Source organism: Stegastes partitus, unplaced genomic scaffold (assembly GCF_000690725.1).
Source record: "Stegastes partitus isolate 25-593 unplaced genomic scaffold, Stegastes_partitus-1.0.2 Scaffold108, whole genome shotgun sequence".
Taxonomy (NCBI): Eukaryota; Metazoa; Chordata; class Actinopteri; family Pomacentridae; genus Stegastes; species Stegastes partitus.
Genome location: NW_007577839.1, coordinates 801,297 through 820,952, shown reverse-complemented (window position 1 = coordinate 820,952; position 19,656 = coordinate 801,297). Strand labels below are relative to the sequence as shown.

General features: G+C 40.2%; 1 protein-coding gene and 1 long non-coding RNA gene across 2 annotated transcripts; both read left to right on the top strand.

Moving 5' to 3' along the window:
• Positions 1-1,134: 1,134 nt before the first annotated feature.
• Positions 1,135-12,901, top strand: LOC103354467 (uridine-cytidine kinase-like 1; the record flags this gene model as incomplete). Its single annotated transcript, XM_008277847.1, has 14 exons — positions 1,135-1,386; positions 2,095-2,201; positions 3,406-3,576; positions 3,932-4,003; positions 4,909-5,098; positions 5,359-5,420; positions 7,925-7,944; positions 8,672-8,770; positions 8,903-8,996; positions 9,499-9,561; positions 9,708-9,830; positions 10,144-10,251; positions 10,338-10,494; positions 10,624-12,901. Coding segments are annotated over 14 exons (1,598 nt in total), but the record flags the coding sequence as incomplete, so codon positions are not given.
• A 312-nt stretch (positions 12,902-13,213) lies between these two features.
• Positions 13,214-17,226, top strand: LOC103354464 (uncharacterized). Its single transcript, XR_520045.1, has 3 exons — positions 13,214-13,291; positions 13,452-13,540; positions 16,935-17,226. It is a non-coding gene; the product is annotated as an uncharacterized LOC103354464 (long non-coding RNA).
• The last annotated feature ends 2,430 nt before the right edge of the window (positions 17,227-19,656 follow it).

Genomic DNA, 19,656 nt, shown 5'->3' with positions numbered 1-19,656 from the left:
ACAGATAACTAAAGATCCCAACAAGATTTACAACCTCAAGCATGGCACCCGTGTCTCCTTTGATCAACAGGCGTCCCATAAATCCCCTCCTGAGTTACTGATATGCAAAACCTCAAACACCAATTTGAGTTCTTTTGTTGTCGGTCAAAGAGGAGAGTTCCTCTTTTGACTAGGCGTGCTTTTCTTGGCGGGAAAGACGGCTTCACTTTGTCCATCCCTTTTCATGCCTTATTATCATTGTTTGTGTTGTAGTTAGTAGTTCTTGCCTCGTTGTAGTAAATAAATGTGCATTTATATAAAGCTCATTTGCCGAGGCTCTTACTGCTCACATTCCGGTTCCTAAATTGTATAAATTTCTGTATAAATATCCAAACATCTCGCTGGTTGAATGGTTTTTACGGTTAGATAATGTAATAATTCTGAAAAATCATTCAGTAGGTTTCCAGTTATTCTATTCCAGGGTTATAGTCAAAAAACTGCAAATCTCCATTTGCCTCACTGAAAACTAAGTCGCCACACCCACTGTCCTAAAAGAGGATTATGAGTGCTCTTTTGCAGAGAAGCAACAATTATAGCCACCTTTTTCTGAATATTACAAAAGTAGTATGAATGAGATTCTACACATTTTAAATTATCCACATATTAGGTGCAAGAAATGAAACTATTCAACTCTGTAAACTGTACATACTGATTGTTTTTTTTCAGCACACACATAGAACAACCAGTTAGCAGACCATGAACAGATATTCACTTAAATAGACAAAACCTGAATTGGATGCAAATTACTGACTTTACCTCGAAGCAAAATTGCAGTCCTTACTACACTGTGACCAAGAGACATTTTACTGTACTGTATACGATTTGATAAGATAGAACTATTAGGAATAATGGTGCTTTAGTTTATCGGGACGCGAACCGGCAACCTTCTTGCTGCGAGGCAACAGTGCTACCAACTGCGCCACCCTGCAGCCCAGCTTTAGTTTATGATCAAGCAAAAAACAAAAAAAAAAAACCTACAGGCAAAAAATGATTCATGTTTAAAGGTGAGCAGAGCTGTTTGCCAAGATCAGCATTTTTTGAGGACAAAGTTCTATTAAATATAGAAATATGCACCATCAGCAACAACAAAAAAAGCATTTCTTTCTTTGTTCCAGCCAGTGAGCGCATGTTCTGTTGTGTGTTTGTTGATTTACAGTGGAGGTGAAGGATCACTGGACCGTCTTCTCCCCTCAGTAAGCACAGGACTTTCACCCAGGAAAAGGACCACCAGCCAGTGTAAGTCTGAGCCGCCTCTGCTACGGACCTCCAAACGAACCATCTACACTGCTGGTCGACCACCCTGGTACAACGAACACGGAACTCAGTCCAAAGAGGCCTTCGTCATTGGTAGGAAACTGAAAAGTGATGTGCAACACAGTGTAACAACACTTTCTTTCTTTGTATATCTCAGTTTCATCTGGAGTGTTTTCCCCTTTAAATTTGCATGATTACATCACAGAATATTGAAAAAACAAAAAAAGCATATTGGGCCAACACACCTTTATAAAGCTGCGTTTGCCAAACTGAGGTAAAAAAAAAAAGTAGCAGATTAGATGAAGTGCTCTGTGTCAAGTCAAAATCTAAAGAGTTGAGTGCTTGACATGAATCTTTTGTTCAGGAATGTTTATCAGTTGGACACAAAGTTAACCGATACGCTGTATAAGCATGTGTCTTTTGCAGAAATAAGCAATCACCATTTTACTGCTAATGGTCATTGACTAGCTCATTCAGTGTCATTATTGACATTTTGCCTGAGTTAAATGTGTGTCTGTCGAGCTACCAAGAAGCATTGGGCTGTGTTTTGTGAAAGAGGATTTCTGAAAATACCTTAACCCGTTAATGGGATTGTTTGCCTTTAGGAAAGCCATTGTTCTTGCCTGCCTCTCTACATGGAAATAGTAGCTTAGAAGAGCCTCGACAGGCACTTAGTAGAGTGCCCTGTCAGCTTTGTGCAAGTATATTTGCACAAAGCAAAGGTGTTTAAAAATCACACTTTTGTCATTAAACATGTACACGAACACAACTTAATGTCTTTATGTCGATTTCCTGTCCCAGGTCTGTGTGGCGGCAGCGCTTCAGGAAAAACAACTGTAGCCAGGAAAATAATTGAAGCACTAGATGTTCCATGGGTTGTGCTACTTTCAATGGATTCTTTTTACAAGGTATGCATGTTCATGTAATGTATGTGGTATGGGCTGATGCGTGTGGTTACACGCCTGTTTACGGCTGTCATAGGTTACCTGAACTTCCGTGTGGTACTGCATGTATTTGCAAGTGTTTTTCAGATTCAAGAGATGAAAATTATGAGAAAAGTCCACGAATATTGTTCCTTTTATTATTATTTCATTTCTGTCTTGTATTGCTGCTAACCCCTCAGTGGCCTGAAGGAAGGAACCAAAGAGTGATACTGAGTGCAGAAGACAGAGTGAAAGAGAGAAAATAAGATTCCCTTCGGATCCCAGGGGGAAATTGAGGATAAGAGGAGTGACTGGACAGAAAAGAGATGGGAAGGATAAAATATAAGAAAGCACATGTGTTTAAAATGAGGCACAGTGATGAGTGAATTGGGGACAGAAAAAGAGTGCTGGAGAGCAATCGAGCAAGAGCAATCATTCTTGCCCCTCTATGCCTCCACCTACTCACTGGTTGCGTAATCCTGTCAAAATCTGACAGCGGTGGTTCAGACTGTGCAGAGTAGGAGGGATTTACCAGTGACCAGCGCTACTGTAGCCTTCAGCAAGGGGCAGTGTGCTCACTGCATGAGCAGGGCTCTGCATTTTTTAACATTTCATATTTAATTTTTTATATTGATATCTCAGTTTCCTCTGTTGGGGTCACTCACAGTCCACGCAGAGCCTGTAACGTCGGTTTATCGTGTTAAGCATGTAATCAGTTCACTTGAGAAGGGGGCGTTGCTGCTCACAAACTGCCAAATACCAGGTCTGGAGTTTTAATGCTTGACCACCCTTAGGGCACACACACACCACCTGGTACAGACGTCACAGTGGCGCATGATGTTCTCCTAAATTTAGGTCCCCTAACTTCAACAGCTCTTGAACAGTGATCTGTGCAGCGTACAGTTGTTTTGCAACAGTATCTGTAAATTATGTGCCGATACTTGAGCATGTACATTTGCTGCACTGCAATGCATTTATATAATGCTGCTGCTTTTACTTTATTTTATTTATTTATGTTTTGACATGCAAATGTTAATGTGTGTGTCAAAGCAAAAGCCAGAGCATGAGACAGAGAAAGTATTTTGTTCAGGAAATCATGTGCTGAAAAACAACACTGTTGTGGCAACATTGCTGCTACGTCATTAATTATTTAAGCATTCATCAACATTAACATTGTGGCGATCCTCAGGTCCTGTCCCAAGACCAGCAGATCCGTGCTGCCAGTAACGACTACAACTTCGACCACCCTGATGCCTTCGACTTTGACTTGCTGACACACACCCTACGCAAACTCAAACAGGGGAAGAGCGTGAAAATCCCCGTGTATGACTTCACAACTCATGGGAGACAGAAGGAGTGGGTAAGGATGAAGGCACACATCCAGACACGTGGTGATGTATTTTTAAGTTAATGAGTAGCACGGTAGAGTTACGCCAAATAATCTCAGTTTCTCGATTACCTAAGAGGGTTTTAATCTCCCTCTCTAGAGGTTTAGTCACATTGCAAATCTGCATATCTCCAGATGGTCTCTGACAGACTACTATTGTGATTTCTGTCTGCTTGACTGTATTTTCGAATATCCGTTTACTACACTGAGATTTTCACTCATCAGTGGCACCTGTTGCTTATGAGTGATGATGATGACTGTTGCAATGTAATCACGTGTTTGTGTGTATATTTTACTCTAATATTAATTGCACTTGTGTCCACCACAGAAAACCGTGTATGGAGCCAGTGTTATCATCTTTGAGGGGATCATGTCCTTTGCAGATAAAGAGCTCTTGCAGGTATAGAAAGGTTATTGTCCTCTCACATGTTTAGCTGGTCAGTGGAAGGGGCTGTTGTCAGGGTTACTGTTATCTGTAGCTGTGGTTTATAGTTTTCCACCTTATTGTAAGAACATAAATCATTTTTAAAAATTCTAACACACTCACACGAACACACACACATTTATATAATCCCTGTTTTAAAAATACACAAATTCAATTCTGTATGTATATATGTTAGTTGATAAGCGCAGAGATATAGAAACACAGAAAAGCCAAAGCTATGATTAAAGTGATTTCGTAACAATTCGTGCATCACAGTTTGTCCACCAGAGAGCACTGACAAGTTTATCAACTGTAAAATGTCACTTATTTAATATTTTCAATAATTATAGCCTACTATTTGATGCTTTTTCATCTACAAGTCACACTCTGCATGTGAATATAACTGCAGTTTGTAGGATGAAAGAAAGACCCATTGGCTTAAATCCTAAGGACACAAGTTGGTGAAATATTTACCTGTTGCAATGAGATACTGGCTCACAAAAGTAAATGGAATAGATTATGATAGATAATGAAGAGGCACCACACAATTCCAGCTCCAATGGGATAATTTATTTTAGGAGAAAACTGTATTTTAACAGCTAAATTGCCATTTCCAGTCATCATTTTTGCATTTATTTCAAGGCATATTGTGTAATGTGGCTGTTGAGATGAATGAAATACGAGGTTAGAGCACTGTAAACTTAAATTTTAGAATAAATATAATAAATGATGCTGGTACACTTTAAAAGAAACCTACAAAGACACTAAAAGTAGAGGTAAAAATGTATATTTAGCTTAGCATTTATCTCATGCCATCTTTGTGTGAATGTGTATTTTATTTTTTAAAATGCTTTTCCCCCTGTTTCATGTTTTCTCACCAGCTGCTGGACATGAAGATCTTTGTGGACACAGACTCTGACATCCGTTTGGTGCGTCGATTGAGGAGGGACATTTCAGAAAGGGGCCGAGATATTGAGGGTGTCATCAAACAGTACAACAAGTTTGTCAAGCCAGCCTTTGAGCAGTACATTGAGCCCACCATGCGCCTGGCGGATATTGTGGTGCCACGGGGTGCGTGCATACTAACATATTTGCATATGTACATTTTCAGTGTTGCATAACAAATCCTATGACATAACAGCAGTAACATGAAAAAAAGGATCAAGTGTTTTAATTTCAATATACCATGCAGCTGTACAGCTGCTGCACTCGTGTCTGTTTTTTAACTTGTATTTATTACATTGCTGCTCGTAAAGAAGTCACAGTATGTTGTCAAGCTCCCATGATACCTAATTAACATTACTCTGATTTTCTGTTTGTCATCCTGTCAGGTGGTGGCAACATGGTGGCAATCGATTTGATTGTGCAGCATGTTCACAGTCAGCTGGAGGAGGTACGCGCCATCACACTCACAACACATACAAACACGCTCACGTGTTGAAAACCTGTCACGCAATTTTCAAATGACAAGCATGTATTGTAGAGCTCCGTGGCCCTTCATTCTTTCTTCATGGTGCTATTTTTTAATTGGATTCTCAGTACACCTCAGTAATCGCACTTAGCGTTGTGAGCAGCCCTTCTGTTTTCTGCCTGTAATCACAAGCTACATCACTCCCTCTAGTGGAAAGAAAACTCACTGCACAGGATTTAGGGAGGCTGAATAAGTTCAGTCGTCCTCAAATGTTTTCATACCCTTCCATGAAAGAAAAGGCAAAATTCACAATAGTCACTCAAACAACTAGAAACTGAAAAAAAAATTATAATAAATGTTTAAAAAAAAATCTAAATTATAATGTGAAATAAGACATTGCTTTTGAGTCATGGTTGAAAAGAATAATTTTTTAAAAACTGTGCCAGACAAATCAGAGCACTTTGCTGATGAGCAGTGGGCCAAAATCAAAACACCTGTCAACAGGTGCAGAAGTCTGATTGAGAGTTACAGAAAACACTTGATTGCAGTGATTGGCTCAAAGGGTTGTTACAAATTAGACAAGTCACTCTTGTTTAACATTTGAAATAAACTAAGTAGATTTTAAGTTAAGCTCAAGTTCCATTTGAGATTACAGGTTAACATTATAAAAGTACATGACTAAAAGAAGTAAAAAGTATGACTCATAATCTTAGCCCACTTTAAATGTTAAATTCAAACCCTTACAGTATTATACATTCACATATGAATGTATACATTACAATCCTTATCTGATGATGAGTCTGAATGTAAAGTATTGTGGCTTCACTTTTAGGACAAACACTACGTCAGAGTCCTGTACCTGCTTGGCAACCTGCAAAGTAGTTGTATAATGAGTAAATGCTATATTTGTGTATATTTACAGGCGTAAAAAAGAACTGCAAAAAAAAAAAAATTATTCTTTTAATCTGATTAGTTGCGCAGCCCTAAAAGAAGTCCTCTCTCCATAGTTCATAACATTGATTCATGGCACGTCACTTTGGGTTTGGTTGTACAACATGCACTAATCACTGATCACCAAAGGCACATTTTTGCCCGTGGGGAGCACTTTGTGCCACAGTGCGGTTTGCTTTGTTTCATCCCCACTATATATATACACACACACACACACACCTACACACACACACACACACACACACTCACACAGAGTAACACACATGCTGCTGATGGACTGCTCTCTCACTCTCTCCCCCCCCCACTCCCCTCCACCCCAAATCCCTCCATGGCTCACAGCGCGAGCTCAGCGTCAGGTAGAGTGGCCTTTATCCTGTCTATCATTCTCTCCTCAACATCTGCCCAGTACACCCACTGCTGCAGCTTCTTACTGGGAGGGAGAGAAAAAAAAAAAAAAAAGGTCCAGCAAAACCAACCTCTACCAAACACTGATCTGCTGGCTGCCGTGACATGTCACAAGGCGGCACTCTTGCATCTGTAAACCAGATAGGGCTAATTGGTGATCTGTCATCAAGAGTCTGAGACAACAGTGTACAGCCTTGGTCCACACCAGCATTTGAATGAATGCAAAAAATGACGACTGCATGAAACGTTTGAAAGCTCAAAAGTTTGAAAGCGGTGTGGTGCAGCCAGCATTTTAATGTAAAGATGTTGGTTTTCCCTCTCGCTACCTTTTGAAGAAATGACAACTCACACTCTTCCTGCCTTCTGTGTCTAAAAATACACCAATGAGTCAAGTCACTGACCCCTCCTTTTAGCAGCAACAAGAATGAGAGACAGAGACAGACTTTAACAGAAAGCGAGAGAGAGGAAGCTCTTGCTACAGCTATTGTTGACTATCACATACCTCAGCCACAGAGAAAGTTTCCAGTACCCTACTACAAAGCGCTGAGTTTTTCCATTGAATGTCGGCCACAGTATCTAAGACAGAGAGAGAGAGGAAGTGAGCTTGGTGTCTGTCTTTAGACACAGGATGTGCTGGGGCCTGTGAGCTGAAATACCAACCTCTGCTGTTCTACACGGTGAAAGAGTGACAGCCACACGATAGCTTGTGCACCTCCCACGCGTACACACAATGGATGCACGTGTATAGATATCAAAATCCGATCCAAAAACTTGATGGCCCTCTTTCTTTTTTTTTTTTCTTGCCCTAGTAAAAATCTTTTAAAGCATGACCTTTTACTTGAGCTCTTCTCAGTATCATGACACATACACTAAGTGATACCCCCCTAAAATATTATTTTACTTAAAATGGCACTTCACTTCAGTGGTAAGCGTATTTCTGATACGTTTGACATTTGCAAGTGTCAGCTGTCACACTTTTCACTGTGTCTGAGAATCCCTTCATCCCTTCATCCACCTGATGTTGTGTCTCTTCTCATTTTTCCTCCTCTTATCTGTTGTTGTTTTTTTTTTTTTCGTCTTTCTGTGTCCCCTGTGTTGTGATTGTTTCGTCGAAAACTCTCCCCCCATAGAGGAAACTTCGCTGGGATATGTGAGCAGATTTGCTATGATTTTTCTTTTCTTTGCATCTGGCTAATGTGTATCTCAGTGACATTGTGGATACTGTAGTGGCATCACTGAGTATTTGTAACAGCGTGTCTATTACTCTAGAGTTCCAAGTTAGACTTAGGCTAACTAGATATTCAAAACTAATATTTATAGTGTTTGTAGAAGCCTGGTGAATTATTACAAGTAGAGACCCATCATGGAAAATATAAACCATTGTGCATTTATTTATTTGAGACAGTGAAATGGTTTATTTCAAATCTGTACGATGTTAATTTTTAAATTTGATCCATTTTAATTCTTGACCTCCTTTTCCATTATCATGGTCTCTGTGCTGTTGTAATTTTCCACTGAAATACTCAACACTGGCCCTGTGTGCTCTGCAATTTGTGTGTCTGCCTTCTCCCTAAGCAATCCTATTACAGCGGTTACACTACCATTATCAACTTTGCTCTAACTACTATTGAAAAATGATTCATGTTTTTGTGCATGTACGAACACGTCTGCGTTTGTGTGTGTGTGTGTGTTTAAGTGTGCATACAGACCGTGTGTGCACGCCTGTGTGTGAACCTGCACATACTGTACACAGGCAGACAAGTCTTAATTACGCTCGTATTCTTATGTGTCGTATTTATGCGTCTGTCCATCTTTCCTCTTTCCGCTACTCTCACCCTGTGCCACCCCCGCACTGCTATTTGTTGCCGTGGTTACAGGGCAGCCCTGGCTTCAGCGCACCAGGCCCAACCCCTCCCCCAAACCCTCAGCGTTCTGGAGAGCACACCCCAAGTCAGGGGCATGCACACCATCATCAGGTAAAAGCTGAGAAACCTCTTTTGTTCCATGAACTACTACATCTGTTTCCATTAAAAGCCCCTGTGTGGTGTAAAGCTGCTGCATAAATCTTGCATCTTTTTATTTTTTACTCTCCTGATGGTCACGTCTAGAAATAAGGAAACCAGCCGCGATGAGTTCATCTTCTACTCCAAGAGGTTGATGCGTCTGTTGATCGAGCGAGCCCTGTCCTTTCTCCCCTCACAGGTTCCAAATACTAAGATTCACTGTGAATTCATTTAGAGCACTGCATGAAGGGTTTGCAGTTCTTTGTATTAAATAGAACATTGACTCTAAGCCATTAGATAGCTGGGTGCAGATGGAGGAAGACGGGAGACAGAAAAGAGGAGATAACCAATGAGTAGACAGATGCTGACAAGACACAGCGAGACAATACAGCATGCAGCCTTGAAATGGGTATGAAAAGATAAAGATGAATGGAAAAAGTGTAAGTGCTTGCATTTGCTGAAAGGACACATCAGGTAGACATACACAGACTGTATTTGCCTGCAACATGAGCATGGAAACGTAGCAAGTCACCACAATGGAAAGTTCCCGTACCTAAATCATAAGACAGCGTGTGCATTAGGCAAACACACGTGACTGACAGCTTGTAATTCAGTGTAGCTGGTCACAATATATTTTCCTCACTTCTATTGTACTTTACAGCACTGTGCTCACACTGTTATGATTTTTAATATTATCTCAGGTCCACATAGTTCAGACCCCCCAGGGAGAGGATTATGAAGGCAGGACTTTCCATGGGAAGAGGGTGAGTGAACTCCATTTACTTCCTGCCGTCTTCTCCGTGCTTTTTTTTTCTTAATGTTAAAAACCATTCAGAAGAATTTTGTCTCAACCTAAACTGATGCAATTAACCTCTGTTTAATTCTTTTTTGTTCTCTTTGTTTTCTCCATATCACAGGCGTGTCCATCCTTCGAGCCGGGGAGACCATGGAGCCGGCCCTGAGGGCTGTCTGCAAAGACGTTCGCATCGGCAAGATCCTCATCCAGACCAACCAGGACACAGGAGAGCCAGAGGTACAGAACTGAATTAATGGCATATGAATGCAGAACTTTCCTCTGTGTGAAGCAATGTTATTGTTGCTGTCCTGCACATATTCTCAGAGTCTCGAAACATGAGGTTATACATGTATTGACACATTTTTATTAATATCTCCCACATGAGCTTTGTATAGTTTGGCCTTGTTTTTTTCATCATACATCCTGTTTATCTGTCCTTTCGAGAAAAACTGGCAGTTTGGGGGAAGTCTTAACAATGTCAAAATGTAGCTACAGGACTTGTATGTCACACTTTGGTGTTAACCCACATCCTGCCTTCGTCCATTTTCAGCTTCATTACCTGCGTCTACCAAAAGACATCAGCGAAGATCACGTGATTCTGATGGACTGCACTGTGTCCACCGGAGCAGCCGCCATGATGGCTGTACGAGTCTTACTGGTGGGTGCAACCGATTGTTCTCAAATGCACTTTGCCTGCAGTGAAATTCCATTCCACGTTTTTCACGGGAGTGTCTCCGTTTTCAGGATCACGACGTTCAGGAGGACAAGATCCTGTTGGTTTCTTTGCTCATGGCTGAAATGGGAGTCCATTCGGTGGCCTACGCATTCCCACAGGTCAAAATCATCACCACAGCTGTTGACAAGAAGGTCAACGATCTGTTTCACATCATACCCGGAATAGGTGAGAAAACAGAAATGGCACCTCTAAGACAATTAGAATGCAGTAAATGTCATTGCATTGTATTCACTATTGTATTAAAGGATTTTTAAAAATAGATTTAATTCCCTTTTTTTTTTTTCATCCTTGTAGGAAACTTCGGGGATCGATACTTTGGAACAGATGCACCCCCTGACTGGAGTGATGAAGAGATGGATGAGCCACGCTACTGAAGAAACTACTGGCAGTGCCCTTAGGTTAGGTGATTAGGTGATTCAGGACGGTGGCCCTCAGTGGACAAAATGAGGACATTCTCTTTGCCTCTGTCTGGCTGCAACGTTCATCCTTCGAGGCCCAAACCAGACTGCCCTAAAACTGAACACAGGAGAAAACATTGCTCATGTCACCTTGTGTTAAATTTTTAAATTATTTCATCTTGTGTGAACTCTGTCAAGGAGAGCTGTATCATGAAGTCTGAAAACTGTTTTTTATTGTACAGTATGTTTTAAAGTCAAAGTGTTTTATTTCTGTTCTTTAATTTGTGACAATCTCTATTTGCCGGCGTGTTGTTTTGGAAAGATTTGTCGGGCCTTAAGCCGTGCACTGTGGACGACACAACTGAATGTGAATTTGCACGTGACGTAAAAGAAGAAAAAGTCAAGGTTTTAAGGTTATTTTTTTTACCAAATACCTTTCTCACAACTTTCACAAAAGTAAAATCGGAACCTGAACTCATGTTGCTCAACTTCCATCGCCACGAGCGCTTTCTGAAGGACCATTCAATCGGAAAATGTGTAGGTGTATATCTGTGTTGGTTTTTTTCTCTTTCTTTTTTTTTTTTTTTTTTTTTAGCTCTCTGGTTCACCCTTTTCCTTCAGTGTGGATGCTGACCTAACCAGTTGAAAAGGATGTTGAAAAAACCCTTTTTTTCATTATACAGCTTTTAAGTATGTACTTGTGGTGTATATTTATGCAGAATATCCTTCATTTGCATATTTTCACTATGGATAGACCTGACCAGTCAGCAGGCAAGTCATGCATCTTTTTGTTGCCGCGGAAATGGGTCATGTGCATTTAACAAACGCAGATTAAGTGTTTATTTCGGTCTCACGTGTCCTGATTTATGTGTCTGTTTTTCATGCAGTAGAAAGGGATTGTTGTTTTTTTTTTAAAAAAAAAGGGCTGTCGAAATGTTGGACACATGAACTCAAAATATCCACAGGTCAGAGAGTGTCCTGATAGTGCCTGGTGCTTTTACTTGGTAGCAATATTGCAATGAATGTGATCCATCTGTTAAAGCTTGTGCCTATTTGAGATTGCCTTGTCCTTTTGTTGGAAACATGTTTGCCAGACACAGGGGTTGCACTCCACATTATTCATCCTTGCCAGTATTTGAACTGATGAAACAAGTTGCTAAAAAGTTCACTTTGATATCATGGTGACGTCATATTCTTTTCTATGAGTTCATAACTAGTTATCATCATACAGTATTTTTTTTTTTTTTAATGCTTTACAGTATAAAGTCTCTTCTTTTTTTTCCTTTTTGAGAAAAGGAAATGCTCACCATTCAGGGGGGTAAAAAAGTAAGTTGGTAATGGAACTGGCTGCATCCTGTCATTACTTTTAGTTACTTGTTACTGTACAGTCACTGCTGGATTCAGTGGTGAGGAAGTCATTCTGTGCAGAAACCAACTGATTGTGTCTGCAGCCTCATTGTGTGACTGTATGCTGTTTTGGGGTTTTACCAATTCTGCATGTTTTTTTATATATATAATATATATATTTAATAAAAGTGCAATAGAGATTTTAAGTTGCTTATGGTGCATAGTTTCATTCATGTTAAATTTGAATTTAACAACCTTGTGGCTGCCAGCCAGCAGTGCAAATACTCTTCAGCCGGGGTAATTAAAATACACCTCAAAGCACATGGAGTAAGCTTCTGACCATGCCTGAGTAACGTGCATATTTTTATTTCTTTATCAAGCATTTGAAGACAGAAAGACGCATTACCTACACTCTGAAAATGAACAGGAAGGATATTGTGGTTGTCCTCTTTTCATGGAAAGTAACCTTGATATCTTCCATCACTTTCCATAATTATCACTCTGACAGCTGTCAAGACGTCAGCTGCGGTAAAGTGTGATTGACACGCATTTCATGAGGCTGATGGACAATTAGACAACAGTGGCCTGTTGGGCAGATATTGACACACAAGAGGCATCGTCTTCTGAGCGAGGAGGTGTGAGAAGGACAGTCAAAAGACAAGCAAGAGCTAAGAATATCAGGAAACTCAGCAGCAGCAGCAGCAGCATTTTTAGTCTTGCTCTGCTCCTCGGTGTGCAGCTGTCAATACGTTTGAAAGGCTTTATTTTTTGCAAAATTTAAGGCTTTTTTTTTTTTTACTAAAATGTTCAATAAACTGATAAAGTTCCCCTGCTTATATTCATTTATTTTGACATTTCATGATTTAATGTTTTAAATCAACTGCAGATGTCTTTTGTTTTTGATGACAAAATGCATGAAAACTTCATATTGGCCCTTTGAATGAAGATGTCAGTGGAAAGTTTACCACCGGCACTGACAAACAGGAAGGTGGTGTGTCAGTGTGTGTGTGTGTGTGTCGCCGTGTGTGTGTGTGAGAGAGTTGCATCTCCATTGGTAGTACAGAGCACGATGAGGTCACAGCTTGGTAACGGCAGCAGGAGTTGCCTTTATAGCTCAGTGACCTGTATTTCATTTTTCACTTTACGTGATGAAGACTGTCTCCCCCTGTCTGGCCTCGCCTTTGGGTTGGAGGGAGTCACAAGGTCTGCCGTGCGGGGTAAGAAGTATGCAGAGGAGACTTTGAAAGCTTCTTAGACAGAATGACACTTCACGAGCTCGCCGCAATCCTCCATCATTGCAATGACTGTTGAGAAAACATGGGAAGTAACTCTGTTTTTTATGGTTGTTATTTGTTTGGTTAATGTGCTCTCTGGCAGTGAGTGTGTCTGGATTGTAAATGTGAAGAGATGGTGTGAGTAGGCCAGCGCAGAGCAGCAAGCAGCAGCAGCAGGCGTAATGCTGATAGGTGAGGATGAATTATTCAGACAATGAAGCATTTCTGAATCATGTGAAGAGGGTTTAGGTTAGTTTGTTGAAGAGGGTAACGTGTTTTCTTTCCCTTCCTCTCCCCTCCTTCTTTCTCTTTCTCTCTGTACGTGTGCTCGTGTGTTCTGCTGCACTCTCCACCTGCATAGTTTATTATCATGAGAGTTACAAATTCTAAGAGGGGACTGTCCTCATAAAGTCAGGCCGGGGTGATTTAGATGTTTTTAGTATGAGATGCAGTTTGTGCATTAAGCTCTGTTGGCTGAGTGTTTAATTGCTCTCTGAGTGGTTTCAGTGCAGGTTCGCTAACAACAGAGAGCCAGATGTGGTGTTAGTCTTCATTTATTGTGCTGGGAGTTTTTCTGAATAAGAACATTTGCACAAATATATTATGTTATCCTGGTAGACACGCTGTTTAATCATCAGATCAAAAATTCCGTTTTATTTAAATGAGATTTGATGTATCTCCTTTAAACATAACCGTATTATATTTTATATTATTTATCAGAGCTAAAACCTGTAATAATATATCTATATAAACAGAACACATTTAATTAAATTGATCAATGGACTTTTTTATTTTTTTTAAAGTATATTTTCAACATTTCATTATTTATTAATTATTTTATTGCTTCTGGCGCCAAAATCCTAACATCTTTAATTAGGCAATTAAAATCATTTTAAATTAATGTTTTCGGTGTTATTTAGCTTTAATGTATTTCATAACATAATAACACAAAATGAGGTCTAGTTAAGCAGATACTAAAATCACATTTTGGATACCTGTTTACTTCTTGTGTGTGTGTGTGTGTGTGTGTGTGTGTGTTTGTTTTGCTAATTTTTTTTTTAAATGCCAGACTTTCTATGATTCTGATTAGCATTTTAGGTGACTTACATATTCTGATCATAAGCATTATTATAACTCTCTTATTCGTGGCCATGGAGTACATTTTTGAGCATCTGAATTATGAATAAAGCAGCGACGCCCACCACTACATCACACACCATGTGCACATTTGCTGATGTGTAAATGCATCTGCACCATTATCCAAAGACAGACAGACTTTTCCTTTTCCTTTTTTTTTTATTGGCTCATTTTTTACTTTTGTCTAAGCATTTGCCCTCAGTGTGGACGCTGCGTACTGAGATTCACGGAGGGACCTGAACGCGACGTCCAGTCCCGCTTTAACTCTTGAGTGGTTCTTTTCTAGGACTGTCCAACCTGAGAATGGTGATTTCAGGCTCAATCTCAGGTTCGTCAGCCCATGAAACGCCAACTCGCCTCGGCAGAGTATGAGGAGGAACACCAAACACAACAAAATAATTAAAATAACAACCTGCCTGGACCTTGCTGGAATATGTTTTGATGTTCAGACAGTAAGATTTTTTTTTTTTTTTTAGCTGCTGATTAGACAAACAATCAGTGGTCTTTTTTGTTTTAGTCATCAATGTAATAGATTATTATTTTTATTTTATGGCTAAAACTAGAGGTTCCTCTCTCATTTGAGCTGATTTGAGCAAATTTTCTAAGTATAAAATAAAATATTTCAAGTCAGCACTGCGGAGAGAAAACCTTATTCTACTTATCATGAATGGAAGTGTTCAAAACAAACGACTTTATATATAAATATATATTATATATTATGTCGCATATATATATATCAACAGTTTACCTCAATAGATACAGATATCAACAGTTTTTCCTACATAACTGCCTGTTAACCAGTAGAGGGTGCAGCATACACACTAACCAAAAGACAAAAGCTATTCCTACATAAATTGCATTGATATTTTTTATTTTATTCTCCAAATGGCTTGAATCACCTATTAGATTGATTCCGTTTTCAAGAATGACTGCTGTGTGAAAACTGTTGGAAATTCTCTTTCTGAGAATTGTTTCATACATTGCTTTCATGTTAGAGATAAAATATAATGTTATTTTAAAACACGTCTTTATTTCTGTTGATGGTGATATATTTACCCAGTGATCCAAAGTATGTTGTTTGGTCCCATCTGGAGCCGTTAATCAGTTTCATTGTTCTTAATACTGATATTGCCTTAGACTAAAAGAAAAAAAAAGAAATAAAATTACAACATGCAGCCCAAGAAAATATATTAATCTACGTAAATATTATGTCAAAACCTGCGTGCAATCGATTGAAAGCGTAAGCAAATATAAAGACACGCTACACGAAATTATATTTACTCTATTTATATCACTGTACACTGTTTTTGACGAATTCTGTGCAAATAAATTGCAAAAACTTGTATCATGAATGCATCTCATCTTGTATAAAGCAGACCTTAACAGCAAGGGTATAAAATATCTGTAACATACGAACATGTAATATTTATAAATAAATTAAAATCAAGATAAAATTAAGCACTTATTTGTGCATTTGGATACTTGCAGGAAAAAAAAGGTTAAAAAGTTATACCTTTTTCCTTTTTCTCCAGTCGGCAGAGAGATTATATTTTCAGACATATCTAATTGTGTACAGATGTATTCATTCATTTTACTCACCCTGGAACATTCATCGCTTGTTACAGCTCTTCTTGTTTGTGTCCTTGTTCCGTGGAACCATTTGATGAATCAAAATTCCTTGAAAATAATTTTAATGGGAAGCTGAACTGCAGGCATTCAGCCCCAAGAAAGACATTTTTTTTGAAAATTTGATTTTCAAAAGTAATTTCTGGTGTATTCTGTGCAGTGCCACGAACGTACTTATTTTTTCATGAGGACAAAAAGCAGTCGCTTTTTTATACTGTGACCTCTTAATGAGATAAATGTGTAATTCAATCTAAAAGTCACAGGTACAAAATGAAATGTAAGAACTTTTGTAAATCCAGTCAGACCTTTCTACCGTATTTTTGCTCAATAGTTTCCAGTTCTATTTTCCACTAACTATCCCAGAAACTGTTTCTACGATGATAAGAAAGCACTTAACTGCTCTCAGATTATATGACTCCTCAGAGACTCTGTTACACTAAATGATGCAAAAAGGTGACAGTAAAATAAATGTAACGTCTCGATGTGTTTTGGGATTTCTGACCATTTTTTTTTAACACAGGTGCAGATTTTTTTTCCTGGATTAAAAATCAGACACATTTAGATTTTTTTCTTTTTCTTTTAGAGAACGTGTAAATATTGATGTGGTTTTAAAATCTCAATGGATGTAAACTGTCACTCCCCAGACAGTAATTAGAGGACAAAAGAGAGATGCAGTCTTTTGGGGTTTTTTTTGTTTTGTTTCCCCGACATCTTTAGTCTGTTTCACAGTAATCATATCTGGACAATTGTGTTACAACTAAATGTATTCACACCAGCTTTGTGGTCTGGCCAAGAAAACTGATTTCACTAACATCCTTTTCAGATGAAAATGGCCGCGCACAAAATTGACCAGAGGAGTGTGTGACCCCCGGTGACCTTTCTTTCATCAGGGTTAAGGGTCAGATTGGGAACCAGCTCTCTGTGGAGAGATTAAAACCTGGTCACCAAGGTAACATTACGCACACCGCCAGGAAAAGGGTCACATCGGTGGCTTTTGTATTATATTACACAATGAGTTCCCCTTGAAGAAGGAAACATTTATATTTTGTCATCCGTCTTCTGTACTTTTTACTATGTTAATTTTACCAAATAATAAATGTTTGAACAAAATGTCATTTTTCTGGAGTTGTTTTTTTTTAATTATTGTTGTGAGTACAATACAAAGTGTCTTGACATATGTGCATGCGTGTGCCTGTGTTTCCCCGCTAGCTCTCCTATAGCTTTAACCTTTGTTGCCCCGCAGCATTCAGTGTGTGAGTCAGCTGACCCAGGTTGTAGGGTTTGAGCCATGCTGCCTGTGGTCATTTGGCTGAGAGTGAACATGTGTAGGGACTGAAAAGCCCGAATACGGTGGCCAAGCGTGAGCCGAGCTGGCTGACGTGCAGCGTGGTCTGCGGGTCGGCGAGGAAGTTTAGGTCAGCTCTTGTGAGGTAAGAATAGGACTTGTGCACCTGATACGGAAATAGTGGTGACACAAAAATAAAACAACATATCAGAGAATGTTTTGTACAAATGGACAATAAAATAAAAAAATCAAAACTATTCGAACGCACGAAGCAAGTAAACTCGTATCACATTTACCTTTCCAGAACATCCACGTCCATATCAAGCCCTTTAAATTACATTTAAAACACTTTTTGGCGGCTGACGAACACCTCACCAACTCTAACACTGTGTACGTGCTCCCGTCTACTAAATAATTACACTTTTAACAGCAAATAACAGCAACAAATTGATCCTAATGATGGATTACCGGTATCAAGCAATTTTCAAAGCTCTGCCAGATGATTTTCATATTGTTCTGAAGTTTCGTAATATTTAATTGTGTGCATAGCGTGGGAGGAATGTCAATCTAGAAGCTCACTTTTGGGAAAATGGCTGGCAGTCCTGTAAAGAACAGGAGATTTGTAGCAGCAGGGCCAAAACGTGATACAGTGTGTTAACGGCAGCAGGGCTTTTTTTATTTTTTTTTCTGCAAAATTGAATATAAAAGACAATGTACAAGGATGTTGAGTGTATAAAAACTGAATGAGGTGCAGTCACAGCAGTCAGTGCTGCAAGGATACGTGACAAAAGGCATGATGGCCAACCTCTACCTCGATTATCGCAGCCGATGTGAGCGAGTGACCGTGCATCATGAATCTGTGTTTTGTGCGTGAGAGGGTTTAAAGGTGTGGTGGGAGTTGTAAGCTGAGGTCAGTTAGTTCCATCCTCGAGGAGAGCGCCGCCGCGGCCTTGGAACAGTGTGGGGGTGGTTCACTTCCCCTTTCCCTGCCTCGCGGCTTCCTGTGAGCGCTATAACCGTTAACCACACCCTCCTCCTCCTCCTCCTCCTCCTCCTCCCCTGGCCTACACCCCCCTTGCACCACCACACCGAGCCATAGAAAACACTCTACTCGTACACCAACTCGCCCCTCTTTCTCCTTCGTTCCCTGGCCGGTGAACACACACACACAAACACACACACACACACACACACACACACACACACACACACACTCCAACAATAGCCCTCATACCTCAGGATTCTCTCTCAGCTCTGAGCGACCATCTTCTCTAGCCGTGACCCCGCAAGCAGCTAATTATACAGAAAAAGTTAACACGACTGTACGTAGGCATGTTCGTGCAGGTAGCGCTCATGATACGGTCACACAACCACGTGCGTCTCGTGGAAAGACGTTCTAAAGATCCCGTCTGCGCTTAGCAACAGCTGAGTCACCAGTGAAAGATGTCGGTGAGCTGATCCTCCAACTCTCCGTTGTTACCAGAAGGGATGTGATGATCTTGTTTTACGCGATTTAATGACGGGAATGAAACGCTCAAAACAACCAGACCGAAGACACGATTTCTGACCATGCCTCTCCGTGTGCGCCGTACAGTACATCACACCTACAGCACCCGCATTCCTACAATATTCCCATCAGTCATTATGCTGCACAAGAGGAGAATTCTGAACAAGATCTTCTGTGTCAGTGTGTATGTGAGTGGGCGTATATAAGCCTGTGGTCTGTGGAGGGACAGTGGAGATGTGTTGAAGAGTATGCCTGTGTGTGGGGAGGTGTGTGTATACGTCGACGATGTGAGCACAATGGTAGTGGTGTTTTTTTTTATTTTGTTGTTGTTGTTGGGTGGGTGTGTGTGTGTGTGTGTGTGTGTGTGTGTGGGGAGGGGGGGAGGAGAGGATGGGATGGAGGGTGAGGTCTACTCCTCGAAAAGGGAGTGCTGTTCCCGTAGGGGAGAGGAGGAGTGGGGTGGAGCGCATGGAGTGAGTGTATGTGGGAGAGTGAGTGTGGGGGCAGCTAGGCCATCTGGACTGTGAGGAGGCTGAAGAAAAGGGAGAGTGTGTGTGTGTGCATGTGTGTGTGTGTGTGTGTGAGAAAGCAAGAAAGGAGGGAGCAGGGATAAGAAGAGTGAAGGAAAGAAGGAGGTTGTAGGAGAAAAAGGATGGAGGTACACGAGGGAGTGGACATTTCTACGGTACAACTCGACATCCTTCAGCATGTATTAATTTCACTTGACAGAGACACAATAAGTGCGTGAATGTG